At 38.1% G+C, this 18,141-nt stretch overlaps 1 protein-coding gene across 3 annotated transcripts in view; it reads left to right on the top strand.

Annotated features, from left to right (window-relative positions):
- Nucleotides 1-11,405, top strand: part of WDR25 (WD repeat domain 25) — a 67,038-nt gene extending 55,633 nt beyond the window's left edge. For 2 of the 3 annotated variants that reach the window (XM_082058769.1, XM_082058770.1), the window contains exons 5-8: nt 7,507-7,677; nt 8,595-8,669; nt 9,980-10,120; nt 10,494-11,405. In XM_082058769.1, the coding sequence (XP_081914895.1) occupies nt 7,507-7,677; nt 8,595-8,669; nt 9,980-10,120; nt 10,494-10,715 (609 nt within the window). In that variant the 3' untranslated portion in view covers nt 10,716-11,405. The remainder of the gene's footprint in view (nt 1-7,506; nt 7,678-8,594; nt 8,670-9,979; nt 10,121-10,493) is intronic. The other variant, XM_082058771.1, reaches the window with a different exon arrangement.
- The last annotated feature ends 6,736 nt before the right edge of the window (nt 11,406-18,141 follow it).

Below are 18,141 nucleotides of genomic sequence, written 5' to 3'. Positions count from 1 at the left end.
AGGAAAGATTAAAGATCTAGGGGTAAGTGAAATACTAACTTATAAAAAATCATAGAATCATGGAATCATTTCAGTTGGAAGAGACCCTCAGCCTCATCAAGTCCAACCATAACCTAACTCTAGCATTAAACCATATCCCTAAGAACCTCATCTAAATGCCTTTTAAACACCTCCAGGGATGGTGACTCCACCACTTCCCTGGGCAGCCTGTTCCAATGCCTGAAAACCCTTTCCGGGAAGAATTTTTTCCTAATATCCAATCTGAACCTCTCCTGGCACAACTTGAGGACATTTCCTCTTGTCCTATCACCTGTTCCTTGGGAGAAGAGACCAACCCCCACCATGCTACAACCTCCTTTCAGGTAGTTGTAGGCAGTGATGAGGTCTCCCCTCAGCCTCCTTTTCTACAGGCTGAACAGCCCCAACTCCTTAAAATAGTCATAACAGTTAAGCAAAGGTAGACTGTGTGAAGCTTACTTGATGTTACTGTATGATTTCTTCATTGGGCTTTAACAGAGCAATTAGAGAAGTTGGGGAAAGCAGGGACTAACCTAAGTATCTGAAAATGGGAAAACTAACTAAAGGGGAGATTGTAAAAAAGGAAACTGACTGGGAGGAACTTAGTGAAATGCTTCAGGAATGGCTTCAATTGGACACCACATTCAATATTTTCTTTTAGAAAAATGTTTGTTACAGAAAGTAGTGTGCTAGCACAATCAACAGTAACAATAAAAAAGAATATAATACCATGGGAAAAGTAGGAGTGACCTATTAAAGATGGGATGGGTACCAATGAATGCAAAGGTCCAGCCTTTTGGGCTTAATAACAAAATTTTGTCAGTACATAAGATGATTTAAAAAAAAGACAAATACAAAGTCAGTCTATTGGAGTGATAGAAAAATTTAAGGAAAACTTAGATTTGAGGATTTACACAAAATTCCCATTTTTGAAACTGAGGTATTCTAAGTTGTAGAAAAAAAAGAACTAGAAAAATGGTAGAATCAGTTATTCTGAGCTTTTAAAATTAGTCTAGAAATGCACTGCAGAATTTTTATTATTAACGGGAGCCAAGGCAGGGATATTTTTTTCCCGTCTCGGTTTATTATTCTCGATTGAACGTTTAGCTACAAATTTGCAACTATCATCTATACCTTTATGCTTAAAAAGAAAAAAATGAAAGAGATGCTCTTTATGTTGTTAAGCTCTTTCTCCATCCTTGAGTTTATAAAGAAATAAGCCTAAGCCATTAAAGCAGACTTAAAAATTTAATAAATTTGGAGTGCAAGTGCAGTGCATTTGTTTCCTTGGAAACATTCTATTGCAATTTCTTTCAGATGAGATGCAGTCTTTTTAAGTAGCATGTATTTAGAAGACCTAATGAATTTGACTCTGGATAGCATAAAAATATGAAAAAGGCTGTAGAAATTGGTGGAGCTACTTGCACTTCTGGTTACTATAGAAACAGCCAATACATTGTCATGTACTGGTGGTATTAGAAAGAACAATGTAATTAAAATAAGATGATTTATTCAGCGCTTTGGAAAATAAAAATTATTCTTCTCACACTGTGTCAGAGGAATCCTTACTGAATCTATGGACAGAAAGTTCAAAGGGAAGTGGTGAGGGTGCATTTGTACTTGTGTAATGACGTTTGGTTTTAAATGTTAACATTCAGGGATCCTTTCTGAGTGCAAAGGCACATTTTATGTGTTTGTAACACATACGTGAGCAGTCCTGCTGTGTTTATTTGGAAACATCACGCGGTAGCATCGCAAATGAGAATCATAGACCTGTCTGTGCGTACGAGCTCTCTGGGAGCAGCTGCTCCTGGGGAGGCTGAAATGGACCAGGAACACAAAGTGCCTCCTGGAGCGTGAGCATTCGAGTGAGAAGCTGTCGGTGAATAGCAGTTCCAGTTTCAGCCCATTTCTAGACAAATTTTACACTCCCAGCAGTGACCAGTATGCACTGAAAAAAAAACCAAGAGTGTGAAAGCACAGCAAACTTCTTTATCACAATTCCCAGCAATGGTTACCCAGGCCTTTCTGACTTACAGTTTGGGGACCTGCTGCACCGCACATACTGTCTGTATCTTTCATGGCTCTCTTTGAGGTTTCGTGCTGTGGAACGGGTTATTCTTGATTTTCTTTTTTACATCTGCAACATGTAAGGAATTCATCAGCTTAAAAATGCCTTGTGCGAAGAAGGATCTCTCTGTGTTTCGAAGCTGCTTTCTGCTAGTTTGGAGCCTAAATTCTTATAATGTGAGAAACCATTCACATTCTCCATGCTGCTCATACTGTATTTCCAGTTCTTTCATATTCCCTTGGTAGTCTCATTTCTAGACTGAAAAGTCCTTGATTATTGCTCCTCATAGAAAAGCCATTCTGTAGCACAATGATCCTTGTTTTTTTCCTTTATACAGATTTCACTTATCCTGTTTGAGATGAGATAATTTTAAACAAAAGTATCTAATGGGAAAATATTTATTTTCCAATAAATGGCTGATACTTTTCATCACAAGATTCTTGTACCTTCTCAAGCAATCTGAAAGTGACTTAAAAAACCACAATGTACATTTTTCATACCTAACAGCTTATAGGTAAACACTAGATTAAGCTCAATCACTTGTTCATTGTAATCAGTCTCCCTTTCATTTTAATTACTCTCAGGACCTCTCAATAATCATGAGCTGTATCTGAAAACAGAGAAGTTACAAACAGGAAAAAACTGAAATTGAAAAGCAAAATATTTTTTTTTTCAATAACCTAAAGAGAAATACACCAGTCTTACGTTCAAATACTTTGAAAGAACAGAAAACTGTAGCATGCTTGATCTTCCTGTCTATGATATTGTCATGTGTTTTGATTAGAACTGCCATTATAGCTTTCAGATGGAGATCAGAGACATAAATTGAATTTGTCATGGGGTTGTGGTTTTATTGTGAGCGTGTAGCTAAAAATCAAGTAATAGTTATCTGCCTCAATACCTTACCCTAGAGAATAGATCAACACAAATGCCTTGCACTACAGTAGATAAAAATGCTTCTGTTTTGTGCAAAATAAGCTTTCAGTTGAAATGCACTTTTTATGACTAGTATAGGTGTAGTACTGTTTCACAGAAGAAACTTAGATCAGGCCCCTATAGCATTAATTACTCAATCTGCCGGTAGGAAGAAGCAGTTTCATGCCAAAGAACTCAATCTGAAAAGACAGGACAAGAAGTAGAAATAAAAAAAATGGCCATTCTACAGGTTGGAAACCACAGCACTGGTTGACCAAGACTTTTTTTTTTATGACCAACTGGATTGCCTGTAGTCCTGTTAGATTTCTTGTGAGACCTTATCTCCTAATGCTCAGGATAATGACTATAAAAGCACATTTCTTTCTCATCACTTACATAAAGCTTGAGGAGGTTTTAGGAGAGTGCAGTGCATGTGGGTTATGATTGACCAACACAGAGCTGGTGTGAGCAGCAGCTTCTGAATTGCTTCTGTGGAGGCTTTGAGCTTTCTTGACAGACAAAATACCAGGAACTGCATGTGCTTTATGCAGAGAAGTAGTATAGAAAACCCATCTGAAATGTATACCTTGAATTCAGCATCACAGCGTGCTTTTCAAATCATCAGAACCTTAAAAGTCTGTTTGAAAGTGATTTAATTTGCTTAAATTACCTTTCTAGTCAAATGCCTGCAGCCATGAACTCTTGCCTTAGTGAAGAAGCTTTATTATTATGTTGGATTTTGTTGACACTAGAAACTATTACGCCTTCCTTTGAAATGATTTCTTTTATGTCCAGAAAATGCTTAGATTGAAGAAGTGGACTGTGGTTTTTCCAATGCTTATGGGTGATAAATCTGCAAATAGAAAAAGAGCAAAAGCTGTTATTAACAAACTAAAGCCGCCAGGGTAGGGAAACTGGTGCCCAAGCAAGTTCCTCAGGCATGTCATGAATTAATTGTCCAAGGTAGAACAAAGCAGGTTTAATTATGAGTACTTTTCTGAGCAGGGGTGTTGCAATTAGTTATTTTTGAAAGCTATCTTTATGGGAGAATTTAAATACTATGTATATCAAGTTCCCAGCTGCTATTCAAAGTGTTAATTTATTGTCCTCTGAGTCAGTTCTTACTATGTGGTTTGAAGATTAAATGACATAGTTTTTCTGAGGTATGTATCAAACATATAGAAAAATATGGTCTTTTGTACTAGTTTTTATAAAGGCAGTTTCCTGTTGCAGAGCTAAGGTACACAGGTAATTTGGTTAGACAGTCTATTAAGTAACAGACAATGAAATACATTTAATGATCAGCAGTGAAAATGTTTAAATTGACAGTGGCAGTTTATGTAAGAGCCCAACAGGATTTCAGCAAAAATTAAAAGCATGTTCACATTACCAACTTTACAATCTCGTCTTTCCTTACTGAGAGGTGTATGTTGCTCCAAAGCCATGTTAAAAACAAGTCTCAAACCTAAACCTAACCAATTAACAGTGCTGGGCACAATGTATGTATGGATATGTACACACATACATTTCACAAGGGTTTTTTGGAATCTATGTCTGAGTGTGTTTCATCTTTAAAATTAGAAAACATCAAAGAATCAGTACTTTGAATCACCATTTGGGATTATATTGATCTTCTTTATTTCCTGGCAGCAATTGGGCTTTGTTTCTGCCTCTCTGTCCCTTTTTCTACACGTTTGTGCTCCTCCACTCTCTGATCTTCCCGACTCTCTGGGTGGGACTTGTCACTTCTGTGAAGGTGCCTGCTGCTAAGTAGCTGCCGCCTTCAGTCTGTCAGGCTGGTAGAGCCTTTTGTGTCCCCTCCTCTCAATTTAACTTTATTTCAGTTCTGTATTTCCTGCAGTTGTCAGGTTTCTGTATGTTTTTCCATTTCTCATTCCAAACAGCTATTATGTTTTGTGGGCTTTTTTTAGTTTGGATTTAAAAAAAAAATATTTATTTTTAATTTTTGCTCCTATAAAATAGCTTCATTTTCTACTTTACTAATGAACTACGGGCTTCCTTTTATAACTATGTGAAGAAATAGCTATGCATAGTGATTTCTCCATAGGCAAAGTGGAAGCTATAAATATGCAAATGTCACTTTTGGCTTTACAAAGTTTAATTGCTTTGTATGTTATGCAGATTCCTAGGCTGGAAAATCTGACGAGAGCAAGTAACACATTTGTATATTCACTATCTTAAAAATGCAGGCAGATTTCTGAAAAGTGTGCCAGTTTTTTTGAGTCTGCAAGTTTACATCTTGCTGATGTTATTACAGGGTGTGTAGGGTGCTTGAATGACCGAGATTCTTCCCTGAATGCAAACGTCGCGTTTCTGAACTGTACATTTCACAGAGTCTGTGAAAAGCAATTGGAGCAGCTGCTGCTGCCGTCCTTCCACATGTCGAGATCACAGACAGCAGAGCTGAAAGGGACCTCAGGAGATCACCCAGTATAACTTTACTGTGAAGCAGGATCAACTAGTTCTCAACAGTTCCAAACAGATGTAGATTTTTGAGCTTGAGGCAAGAAATCAAGATGTTCTCATGTTATGTGTGGTATTTGAAATTCTTTTTCTTTTATTGGTTAAAGTAGAAATCAGAGTCATAATCCAGGTTGTTTCACTGTGACACATTAAAGTTATTCCTTTAAAAATGTATGTGCTTATAGTGTCTGTAAAAGGTCTAGGCCCTGAGGTCAGTAGTCACATCTCATGTTAGGGCTATGAGGAAGGCACTAAAAGGCCTCACAAAGTTTAGAACCATTTCAGGATAGTACTTCAAGCACTCTCTATGCTCTCTTGGTTTTTCTAGTGAGGTTAGAGGAATGACTAACCTCTGAACACCCTATTAGAAGTGCAGGCTGCTGTGTTTTAGCTATCTTGGAGAGAGAGATTTAGATCTTAATAACTAGAAGTCTTCCAGTGTCCTAGTTTTAAGGATCACCATATTCAGAGAGAAGGAGTGCTTTGATCTGGCCACTTGCCTTGAAGTTTCTTTTCACTGGAGTCAAATCAGAGAAGAGGAAAGCAAAGGTATTGATTTGCAAAATTCAAAGCAGACAACATAGATGCAGAATTTCCCGAAGAAAGGTGGAAAGAAAGGAAATTCAAATTATTCATATATTCCTTAGAATAGTTCAAAATCTCTTACTTTTTAAGATCCAGCTCACAGGCTGTTAAAATATTCAGAATCCTGTGGCTGAGGACCTGCTCTGCATGGATTCAACCTACTTTGGTATAAGGCCTGAAAGAGGATCTAGATTTGGGAACTGCAGTGGTTTTAATTTGGGAGAAATTTAGGAACTTTGATATTTCCTTTTACATCACAAACTACTTTAGAGATTGTTCATATGCATTAATTACATGATGGGAACTAGTTTATGTGGCACAATATTTACTCTACATACTTCAAAGTACTGATGACTCTTTGTTTCCCTGCTGCCCTTCATTTTCACCAGAGTGATAGAAAAAGCCTCTGCTTCAGCAGAAGCAGCAGAGACTGGCTCCTGCCAGGACCGCCCGTAGGCAGGTGAGCCAGCAGGTGTGGGACTGAATCCCCATAGACAGAGGCAGCATCCTGGCTGAGTCCTTCAAGCATGGAACTGTTTGATAGCAGTGCTCCTGTCACCTCCACCCCCCATCTCTGGCAGCACCTTAAAAGAGCAAACTCTGCTGGGGTTTCTTTTTTCGGGAGAGCATGTGAGACCGAGCCCTTAATGTGATTGAGGTGTCTTCTGCAGGGTGAGTGGGGCATTCTTCTGCTGGGGCAGTCCACGTTGACCTCGTAGGCAGTTTCTGATGGACCGTGCCAGCTTTGCTTCCTTGCCAAGCGATCCTGACGCCGGGCTCTCACTGCTTGCAAGTTAAGCAATGACACACGGCACTGTGGGACAGGGAGAGCCTTGAATCATCAAGTTTACTCATCCCCAGCCATAAACAATTATATATAATGAAGTTTGGAATGATCAACAAGAATATTCACTTCCTGCCGTGTCCTCTTCATACCCGTGAGTCCCAAATCACCACTAACCTCATTCCTTTTACTGCCTCTATAACTAATGGAAGAGTTTGAGAACAAAAAGACCGCAAACTCACACATCTGAAGTTTCCTGGAAGGAGGAAGAAGAGATCCTCAGAGTGTTCTGAGTTCATAAAATACAAGGTAGTTTGTGTAGACCCAGCTCCACAACACTGTGTTGTCTAAAGCTCTTATTGGGTCTAACTTTAGTTCTTTGGGAATTTATAACAGAATCTTATGTATATATAATTGTACAAACTGATGCTTTCTTTTATCTCATTTAATTTTCCTGTGTGTGGACTCTTTACATAAATTAACAAGCTATTTATTACAGTAGTACTTCAACATTTAAAAATCAATTACTTTTTCACATTTTAAAATAATATATGATTTGTTGGAGATAGTTATTAATACAAAGAGAGAAAATATATCTTATAATGTTATTCTAATCTGTCAGAAAATCACAAACTTTTTTATCCACTAGGTGTTAAGAGTGTACAAAGCTGCAGTACAACAGACATTGGATATACTCTTTCTCCCTGAAGGAAGAGAATTTCTTACAAGCACAGATGCAGTAAGCCGGGACTCAGCTGATCGTACCATTATTGCATGGGACTTCCAGAGTGCTGCGAAAATCTCCAATCAGATTTTTCATGTAAGATTAACAACTAGTATTGTTTGGGTCATGAATTAGTACTTCATGCTTGTTAGTGTTGTAAAAAAAAAAAGGCTTTTGATTTTCTATAAGATCATCGTGTGATGTATAAAATGCTCTTAAGTTGAGGGCTTTCTTTACTTTTATATTTTAAAACCACTCATTCTTAAAAATAACCTTGAAGACTGGTAGTTGTGTTAAAAGTATTTACATTTCAGTGCTCATTCACTGACATCTAAGATATAGTCAGGCAAGGCCACTGCAGTGTCATTCTAGCGTGCCAATGGTACATGGCAGTAGTTGCTATAATGCCATGTTTCTTTTCCCACACTTTTCCTCGAACAGCAAAATGATACATTTTTTGTCAGCTGCAATGAAGGCTATTGACAAATGGAGTTTAATATTCGCATAATAATAGCAACCTGGTACAGGCATATAGATATCTAGTAGAGCATAATCACAGAGGAAAAATTTACTTTTATCAGTGCAGGTGCAGTATTTCTCTCAGTAATCTATCCAGGCAAGATGTTTAATGGACTAAATTGTCTAGAAAAGCTGACAGCTTCAAAGGAGATTACCAAGGAAGTTAATAGATAATTCCAGCTCCCTGGGTCTTTTGTGAAAACCCAAGTCTAATATTCTATGTAATATAGTATGGCTGGATTGTATACAGATGCTTTCTGGCTGAAATGAATAGTTCTCTACTGACAAGAACATGTAGTTGATGATCTAATGGGATTGTTAGATGTTTAATTTTCACAGTTCTGTCTTTGTCCAGTATTGGATATATTAACATCTTGGATAGGCAATAGGGAAAAAAAGAAACCCAACCTATGAATATATGAAGTACAGACCAGTCAGGTTCAGTATAAAGGAGTAAAAACCAAACAACTTTTTTCTCCTTATCCCCCACCAAGCAAACAATCCATACGATCTACCTTCTCTGGACTACAGCATCTCTGAAATGTACAGTTTTCCCCCTCTTCTGTGCCGTGAGTAAACAAAACTCGATCGTGATTTTGGAAACTCTGCTTCACTTTTCTGAGTTTCACCTTTGAACCCTTCAAGATGGGAGAGAACCCTGAACTCTCCAAACAGATTAGATCCCAGCAAGATTTGATCTATTGCTTGCCTGCATTAACAAATGAATAATTAAGAGCTCTAAAAGAACCCATTGCTATGATATACCCAGCACTACACAGTGCTCCTGCAGGTTGCGTTGTGCTTTCTGATCCCTTCCTCTTACACCGTTTCTGCCCAGAAGCCAGCAGCGCTCTGCCATGGAGCACGCCCCTGACCAGGCACACAGCCTAATCCCGTTTTGGTTTCTGCGTCAAATACATTACAATACTAAGAACTTTTTTGCCAGTTAATCACTTCCAAACACATAACAAAACCAGTCTGATGCTCTTCCCCATCTACCACATGGCCCATGATCTCCAGTGGTCACTGTCAGCCTGGTGTCCTTCACATGCAGATACATCCTACAGCCGAAACTCTCTTAGTTTGTATTCCTGGCATCAAAATTTGATACTGTGTCTTTGGGTTAGGCTGAAGCTAGAAGAGATTTGGGCCTGGTGGAAACTTTGTGAGAGCAGTTGATTTCTGATGCAATCAATCACAGTGCAGAGTTTTGAAAGTAATCTTAATTCAGTTTTAAATAGGAACACTAAAGCTAAGTGTTAGTAATTTTTGAAGATATTTAGCAATAGTCTACAAATCACTGTCATAAGGAACTTCTGACTTAGTAGGCTAGTAGTGATCCTTTTTTTTTTCTTCTTTCTTTTTATAAGGGTGAGGTGGGGGAAAGCCTCTGTATAAATGGGATGATTTCTATTCCTGTCGGTGTAGCCAGAGCTGAGAGGTTGGAGGATTTGAGAACTGTACCAAGTAGCATGGAAGGCACAGTTATTGCTGTAGAGGAAGGGATGTGGGAGAAGAGGATTCACTTTCTCATTGAAACTCTAGTTTTCTTTGGGCAGGAAGAGGATGACTGTGTACCATCAGGTTGGAATTACCTTTCTGCAGCTGTTCTGCAGTATAATTATGATTCAGAGGGAGCTGGTGTTTTGGTCAGTATCTAGGAAATCAAAGTAGAAATTTGATTTGATATCTGCCTTGGTGTAAGATTTGCAGTGCATTGTAATGAGTTAAGTATCTTTCTTTATATAAGGTATTCAATGGAGATGACTTATGTATACCTTTCCTTTTATGGTCTTTCAAATATGTCAGAAGATAACCTGATTCCTTTGAACAAGCCTTTTGTTTCATACAATCAAACTTTCTTTAAAATTATTTTCAGGAGCGTTACACGTGCCCAAGTCTGACTTTGCACCCCAAAGAGTCTGTGTTTGTTGCTCAGACGAATGGGAACTATATGGCTTTGTTTTCTGCCCAACGACCTTACCGAATCAACAAAAAGAAAAGATATGAAGGCCACAAGGTATCCTTTTTCATCAGGACCCTAGTGTCTAAGTCTGGAAGGAAGACAGATAGGAAAGTACCTGTGCTTTTTAATGTCTGCTAGTAGTCTTTGATTATAAATCAGTGATAGATATTAATTAGCTTCATTTGCTTTCCCATGTGCCAGTCTATTTTAACTCATATGCGCTCTAAAGAAAATAGTTATTGGAAGACTTTATGAATACTTAATAGCTTGATTAAATAAGTTTGTGTTGTAGCTGTGTCTTACTAAACACCTGGAGAAGTCCTTAGTGTATATTTATTTAAACATACGATTTTTTTTTTGGTACTATATGCATTTTCAGTAGATCACAATGAACTTTACTAATCAGCACTGTTATTGATTTTCACAGGTGGAAGGATTTGCAGTGGGCTGTGAATTTTCTCCAGATGGAACACTTTTGGTGACAGGAAGTTCAGATGGCAAAGTGTTTTTCTATAACTATCATACTGCTAGGATTATTCGCACTTTGTCTGCACATAAAGAAGCCTGTGTGAGTGCAATATTTCACCCAGTCTTACCATCTCTCCTTGCAACGTGTAGCTGGGCTGGAGAAATCAAGATCTGGCAATAACAAGCAGGGTTACTTTTCAGGATGTCTCCTGTTCGTATGCACGGTATGCAATGTGAAATTTGGTTGTGATGTGTTGTAAGGAGGAGAGACTGTTGCCTTTTCTTCTGTGACCTCAAAGTGTATGCCTTTGCAAGGCAGTTCAGATGGTCTTGTGGTTTGCTGAACAAAGAAGTGGTCTTACTGTCTCCCTTGGCCCTGGTGACATATTTCTCCCCCTTTTGTGTCAATCTGTTGGTGCTCATCTAGCCCCACTCTACTCTGAGTAGCTAAACTTGAAGAAAATTAGGGGGTTTTATGTAGCTTTTCAATGCAGCTTTCTTAAACCAGATTTTCAGTAGTTTAACTCCCTGACCTGATCTCTGAAGGGTTAGACAACCAATAGTGTAATTCAAGGCAAAACAGGTTCTAGACACAAAAAGAAGGAAGACCACTAGGCAGGTGGGACTGATTCTTCTGGAAATGGGTCACTGTTACCAGCTCAGCTTATTGTAAAATGCCTTCTGAAAGTTCCAGGGAAAGGTGTGCCAGATAACTTGAAGGTAATTTTAAAGTCAATACATTTGTGTTCTGGAAATCCCAGTGTTTAAACTTGAGTTTTAAACTTACATTTATGACTGTACATAAACAAAGCGAAACTATGTGTAAATATTTTTAATGAAAAAATAAACATTTTGTTATACCTGGTGTGTATTTCACTGTTTTACTCCTGTTATTCTTGACAAGTTAGTACTCAAGTCTATAGTGGAATTGATACTTGAGGGGGAAACAATTAATATGCCATCCTAATTGACTGTGAACACACATGCGTTTCTCTGTACTTGTTGATGTCTCTTTGGTACAGAAAATTGTCGTTATGCTTTTCAGTGCAGGGGATGCTCTTTGACATTCAGACAGGAGCTGGGATATTCTACAGTGAACAGAAAATTCATTAGGCCATAAATGTATATTTGCATATATATAGATGGCTTGTAAATGTATTTTAAATTTGCATTCCCTGCACATGTGTTGTGCGGTTCTAGGAATTATTATAAGATCCATTTTATATGTGTGTGTATACATATATGTATCACTGAAAAAATACATCTATGCATTACATAAACCCAACCTTAACTCCATATGGATATGTAGTGCCTTGCAGTGAGTGCTATAAGCTTGGCTTATGTTTGGTGTGATTAATCTATAAAGATATTTTAACATACATGGGATAATTGTATGGAGTAAATGTCTAATCCAGAAGTCATGTATAATAGCAACTTGTTCTGTGTAGCATCTTTTCGTTCTTCTGTTGTTTTTTTTTTTTTTAATTGGAACAAACACAAGGGTTTTTTTAACCATTTTTCACGTCCATTCTTCGGGAATCATTGCACATATCGTGTTGAAAAGTAACTGCATTCTGTAATATTACGCATGTTGTTGCTTAAGTTTAATTTCTGTCCTGAGGCATGATTCTGGTGTCTGGTGTTTATCCCTCCTGAAATGATCTTGCAAGTAGAAATTTTAGACTATTTATAGAGGAGGAGGGAAAAGCTTCGATTTGATTAAAGGTAGTAGAGAAAAATAAAAGCAACTTGATACTGTGTAATCTTAAAGAATATTAAAATTGGAATTGCATTTGTGTTAGATTTCCAAGATGGCTGAAATTTTAATTACTTATGAGAACCAGCCAAAGGTTTTATAATGCAATGAAATTATGCTCACAGCATTATCTTGTTAAAATATCTTCTAATATAAAACTGATTAAGACACAGACTGAAATTTAATAGTTGGAAATATTTTAGCATAGTGGTGTCAATTAAGTTTTCATTATGATTCAAAGACATATTCTTCCTTGTAATCTTATGCAATGAACTGTAATCAAAAAATATCCACATTGCTCCATCATTCTGCAATTACCAAATACTGTTTGGGCTGCAAACAAGCATTATTATGGTCAGATGAAGCTTTTCGAGTGTAATGAATTGTTGGTTAATTAATTTTATTCATAAAATTGTAATCTAGAACTGTTTAAATCTTGCTTGAGGAGCAGTTCTTCTAGCTTTATATAGAACTCTCTAGGGCATCATATACTAGAGGCAAAGCAGAGATCTTCAGCATTTTGAAATGGTTTAGGCTATGTAGATAAACAAACCAGATTAATTTTAGTCTATTTTGTACTGTACCAAAAAGTAATAATGCCAATCTCTACCACTTTATTATTTGCTACTGGACCGTTATTAATTTGGGGTGTCAGAGGATGCAAGCTATTCAACTGTCTTTATCTCACAAACCTGCTAATTAACAGACGGTTATTAGAATTATTGTGTTCACTCAGCTGAAATACTGTTGGTGAGTCACTCTATATTTCAGCTCTAGGACTAATCACAAAAATAAGGTGTGGAATTACAATGGGACGACTCCGTAGAGACAGGCAAATGTAAAGCTACAAGATCATGGCAGAATAGAACAAAACAGGAGGATCAAAATTCAGGAGATCTCAAATTTCCTGTTATCCTGATATATGGGTTTGGAACTGCATTCGACAGAAAATATTTGCTCAGCTTTCTTTGGGTACCTTCATCTTGTTCTCTTAATCCCAGCTCCTCCTAACCACTGCTCGCATCTGCACCATTTAATTTTCAGTTTTTCTATCCTTGTTTCAGCACCTTGTCTTCTACATTTTAATGTATAGTAGCCTGTATGCTTGCACTACCTTCATCTTCTTTTCAATAAATTTATTTTTCCTGTGCTCTGACTTGTGTCTTTCAGGCTTTTGTTCCAGCTGTCATTAGAAAGGTAGCCAGAAATCCCAGAGCACTTTGCACTCCGTTCTTGCCTTTCTCTGTTTTCCAGTTTTAATGAGGCTTATTGCTTTTGGAGAGTCTCACCTCTTTCTTAGCCTCTCTTCTGTCTGCTTCACTTTCTGCGTTTGATTGTTTTACTGTCTTGCAGATCCTTTTTATTATAGCTGCTCTTACAAGGTGTACCTACATCCGTGTTTTAGTTTGTCAGGAGTGCACTTCTTGGGAAAAAATAATAATAACAAAAAGAAATCTCACAGTTAATGCCACTTACAATGCTTTGTTTTGCAGAACACACAAGTTGCACTTCTTTCAAATGAAACTAAATGAGAAGATGTGCTCCAAGAGCATACTTAATATGTCGCAACTGGTGGGACTGGACTGGAGATAGTTCAGAGTATCCCCTAAGCCCGAATGAATGCAGGTTAGATGCTGCATTTTCAGGAGTGAGACAAGCTCTACAAATTTACTCTAGTTGGGCATTCATACTTGCTAACATAAACGTAGCTTCAGGAGTTTCAAAGAGTCTTTGGCACCTTCCCCTTTCTTTGAAAAATCTCTCACCTATCTCTTCGTGACTCACCACTCTGTGCAGAGTGCTCATACGTCTGATGTTTTCACACTTCAAAGAGTGGAAATGCAGGAAATTAAATTAGTCTATGAAGGAAAAAGAAAGCAATTTTAGAAGCACTTGATCTCCCGTGGTAGTAGGACAAGCTGGCGCCTGCCCTGAGCTTGATGAATTCTGCCACATGTGCAGAACATCTCTGAGCTGGGACACGGCTGCCTAGTCTATAGTGGGAATGGTGAGTCCAAATGGTGAGTACAAATGTAATTCTTGCTACGTTTTCACCATTTTGAATAAGTGCCTCTTAAAATCAGTCTAAAAACTCTTGCAGGAATTCTTTGGAGAAGGTCGAAGTTCACCAAGGTTGAAAATGCCTGAAGTTACAGTCCAGACAGCTTCAGCGAGATCCATTTGTCTTCAGTTTCCATCAGCAGGGCCACTAAACTCATGTAGTGTTTCTAGTTCTGAGTAAGATTTGTACTAACAAATTGTTTGAAGTATGTCCTTAGAAGAACAATTTATGTAATAACTTGTAAGTGTATTATCCATGGTACAGACTTGATTACCTTGAGAAAACCATTTGCTTGTGTTCAGATTCTTACCACTCTTATAAGCAAGCAGCAAAGAATTGCCTCAGAATATCATTTAGAGATATATCCTCACCTGTGAACAATATTATTTTTTCATGTTTTAATGCATAACCACCTCCTTTGTTACCTTCTCATTAAGTAAAACTAGTAAATTCCAGAACCCTTGCACCTCTCTGTGCATAGGAAACTATTTAATTTGAATATGAGGTAAAGATTATAATATCTTATAAAGCAAATTAATTATTTTGATTTCTTCCCTTTCCTTGATTTGTTTATCCTTGCTAAGGAAAGCTCATCTTGTTTCCAAAGAGAATGTCTTATAAGTAAAGATAGAAGATCCATTAGCCCCAGCCAGTCTAGGGGGTTAATTTGCACATCTTTGTGATTTATTTCAATACACACAGTTCCTTGAAATGTAGTAACCATTTCAAATCATGTACTGCTTTTAGTACAAAAGTGAAAATGCTCATTATGCCATTAATATGAAAGATGCGATCTGTGAACTGTAGACATGACATGGACTGATTTCTTTTTTTTTTTTTTTCCAGCCTCAGAAAGATAATAATTTCACCAGATCTATGGCCTCTGAATCTGGGAAAAAGCAATTAAGTGAAATCTTAATCATATCCAAAAGCTCATACAGATCTTTGCTTTGGTCAAACATCAAACATGAGAATTTGTTGTGGTTTGTTTTGTTTTGTTTTGGTTTTTTTTTTTTTTTTTTTTTTTTTTTTTAATTTTCTAGGAGATTCTAATACTGGTGAGGGAAAAATACATGGGGTTCATTCTACAAGTACAGAGGAAGTAACATTTCTGTTCAGTTCACTGGTACTAATCTCAAGCTCTCTTCAGTGTGTGTTCTTCCCTAATTTTTAACGCCTCAGAAACTAAATGGCTGTTGATGAGCACTCAGGTGAATCACACCCTAATGTAAAAAGATATCTGAGTCATTTCACACTTTCCATAGGATACGTGGTATGCAAGAATTGAATATATACAGAAATTCCTCTTTTTTTTGTTTTGTTTTTGTTTTGTTTTAATCAGACACCGTTTGTATATCACAAATCGTAGAACAAAGACTAATACCAAGGCCCTAAAATCCTATAGTCCAATGCTCAGTTCTGCAATACTTTCTGTAGTGCTTACATTGAGTATGTGCATGACTGTTCAGAGATGCGCACAGGAGGGAAGGGGGGCAGCACGCAGTCAGCAGCACAGTCTGTAAAGCTTTGTAGAATAGGAGGAGATTAAAAGGGAAGGGGAGAATGTGCTTGGAGGATGAGCAGCAGTGTCAGGTGAAAAATTGTGTAAGAGAAGATAAGAAGAGAAAGGCAAGATGAGAGTAGAGAAGAAAGGAGGCAACTAATCACAGAACATGAGGAGATTAGAAGAGCTCAGCACTATTCACAGAGGTGTGCACAGCATGGCTGTACCAAGGAAAGGAACTGGCCTGGCCATGAAAGTGAGGGCAAATATGAGATGTGAATAAAAGAAGCTGGGGGATCTAGCTCTGGGAAGACCTTTAGATTTCACAGAATCATACAATGTCCCGAGTTGGAAGGGACCCACAAGGATCATTGAGTCCAACTCCTGTCCCCATATGTGACAACCCTGCAGTTCACGCCATGTGTCTGAGGGTGTTGTCCAGTCTCTTCTTGAGTGCTGTCAGGCTTGAGGCTGTGACACCTCCCTGGGGAGGCTGTTCCAGTGCTCCAGCACCCTCTGAGTGAAGAACCTTTTCCGAATGTCCAACCTAAACCTCCTCTGGCACATCTTCCTGCTGTTCCCTCAGGTTCTGTCATTGATCACCAGAGAGTAGAGATCAGCACTTGCCTCCTGCCCTTGTGAGTTGTCTGCCAGTGAAGGACCTATTGTGCCCTTGGACAAGAGGTTGGCTGCTTGGGAAGCTTGAGCAGGCTGGGGCAGTGCAAGCTGAAGTGGGTGAAGCTGGGAAGGCAGGTGCCAGCTCATCACTCTCTCCAGGCAGTGACCTGAGTGGAGCCTCCATTCCTGTCAACATCTCAAGCTACTACAGCTAGGGAGAACTCAACGGTCCCTTTCCCATGTTTTTGCTAATTTGCTGTGTGCATACTGTGAGCCTGCTAGAGCAGCGGAACCGCAGTAGATTGGTGACTGCCTCTAGCTAATGATAATAAATCTGCCTCTCAGCTGGTGTTGCTTGCTCAGGCTGTATTGCCATGCTAGCCAGAGCAGAGAGCTTTTCTTTGGCTCACACTGCACCTATCATAACAGATAACATAAATTTGCCCCAGGTTTGTGTCTGTGCTTGCACGACAACCCTGCAGCACTTTAGTTTTCAATTAGTAAACCCTGGCAGTGCTACAGCAGTCTGGTCACGGCTGCTGCAATGTCAGGTGAATTTTGCAACCTGTGTTCTTCCTTGGGTAATTGGCATTTTGAGAGCATTACAGAGAAGGCAGTGGAGACATTGTATCATTATTAAAATGAAACCAACATTTTTGGGGATTCCAGCTTCTGATATAATTTACACTTGAACACCTGGTCTCTACTTCAGAAGTGCAATTTTTAATAATATTTTTATTAATGATGTATAGAATGTTTACCTCGTTTGCCAACATACAAGCTGAATATCAACATTAATTATGCACCTATAGGGATTTTTGCTATTTCATGCATTTTGAATGCCTTTCAGAGAGAGGGAGGTTTGCAACTCAGAAATCTGACAAGGTTTCTCTGAGGGAAATGGCAATTTCTCCTTTTACTTTTCCAGCTGCTTATATAAAGTTGCATGCTTTCTTTGGTGCAAATTAACTAAATGCCACTGGAATAACTAAAAATGTGTTCTCTTTTTCAAAATAAAATGTAACCAGGACCAACGGAAAAACAATCCTTGGCTTAAATGTTTGAATTTTGGCCAATAGTTATGGGTCTGTACTGCAAAAATCCCGTGTTCAAATTTGGATGTGCTCACACAAATACTTGACATGCAAAGCGACCTTTTGAAAAGGTGTTCCACCAAATGAAAACTCTTACATTCCTTCTTCAGTATGGCTCTTTGGTGAGTTTGGGCCTTGGCACTGGAAATATTGCTTTTTGGTTCATGTTACGTTGCCGCAGGAATGAGTGACAGGTATCCCTGAGATGACTTCCTTCGCTCTCCCTTTTCTCTACACTCCCATTTTCCATACATTTAAAGGATACTGAAACATTTCTTCAGGGACTGCAGTCATAAAAAAATGTGTGTGTATATATATTTATTTATAAAATATGTATATATTATCCCTTTCAGTGTGTTCTAAATTGCCTTTTACATTTTAAAATGCCTTTTACTTAGATGTCTGTCAAGAGAGACCTTTGAAAGAAATCAAATTGTTCACAATCTGGACTGACAGCTGACAGTAGCATTTTTATTCAAGTTAGGAACCCTATCTGTACTTAACTTTCCACCAAACTCCTCTAGTTTGATAAATTCCCATTAATTTTGCATTAATTATTTCTGAACCTGAGAT

Source organism: Streptopelia decaocto, assembly GCF_964273445.1.
Source record: "Streptopelia decaocto genome assembly, chromosome: 7".
Classification (NCBI taxonomy): Eukaryota; Metazoa; Chordata; class Aves; order Columbiformes; family Columbidae; genus Streptopelia; species Streptopelia decaocto.
The sequence above is the reverse complement of the archived record's forward strand: the minus strand, read 5'-3'. Positions and strand labels throughout refer to the sequence as shown.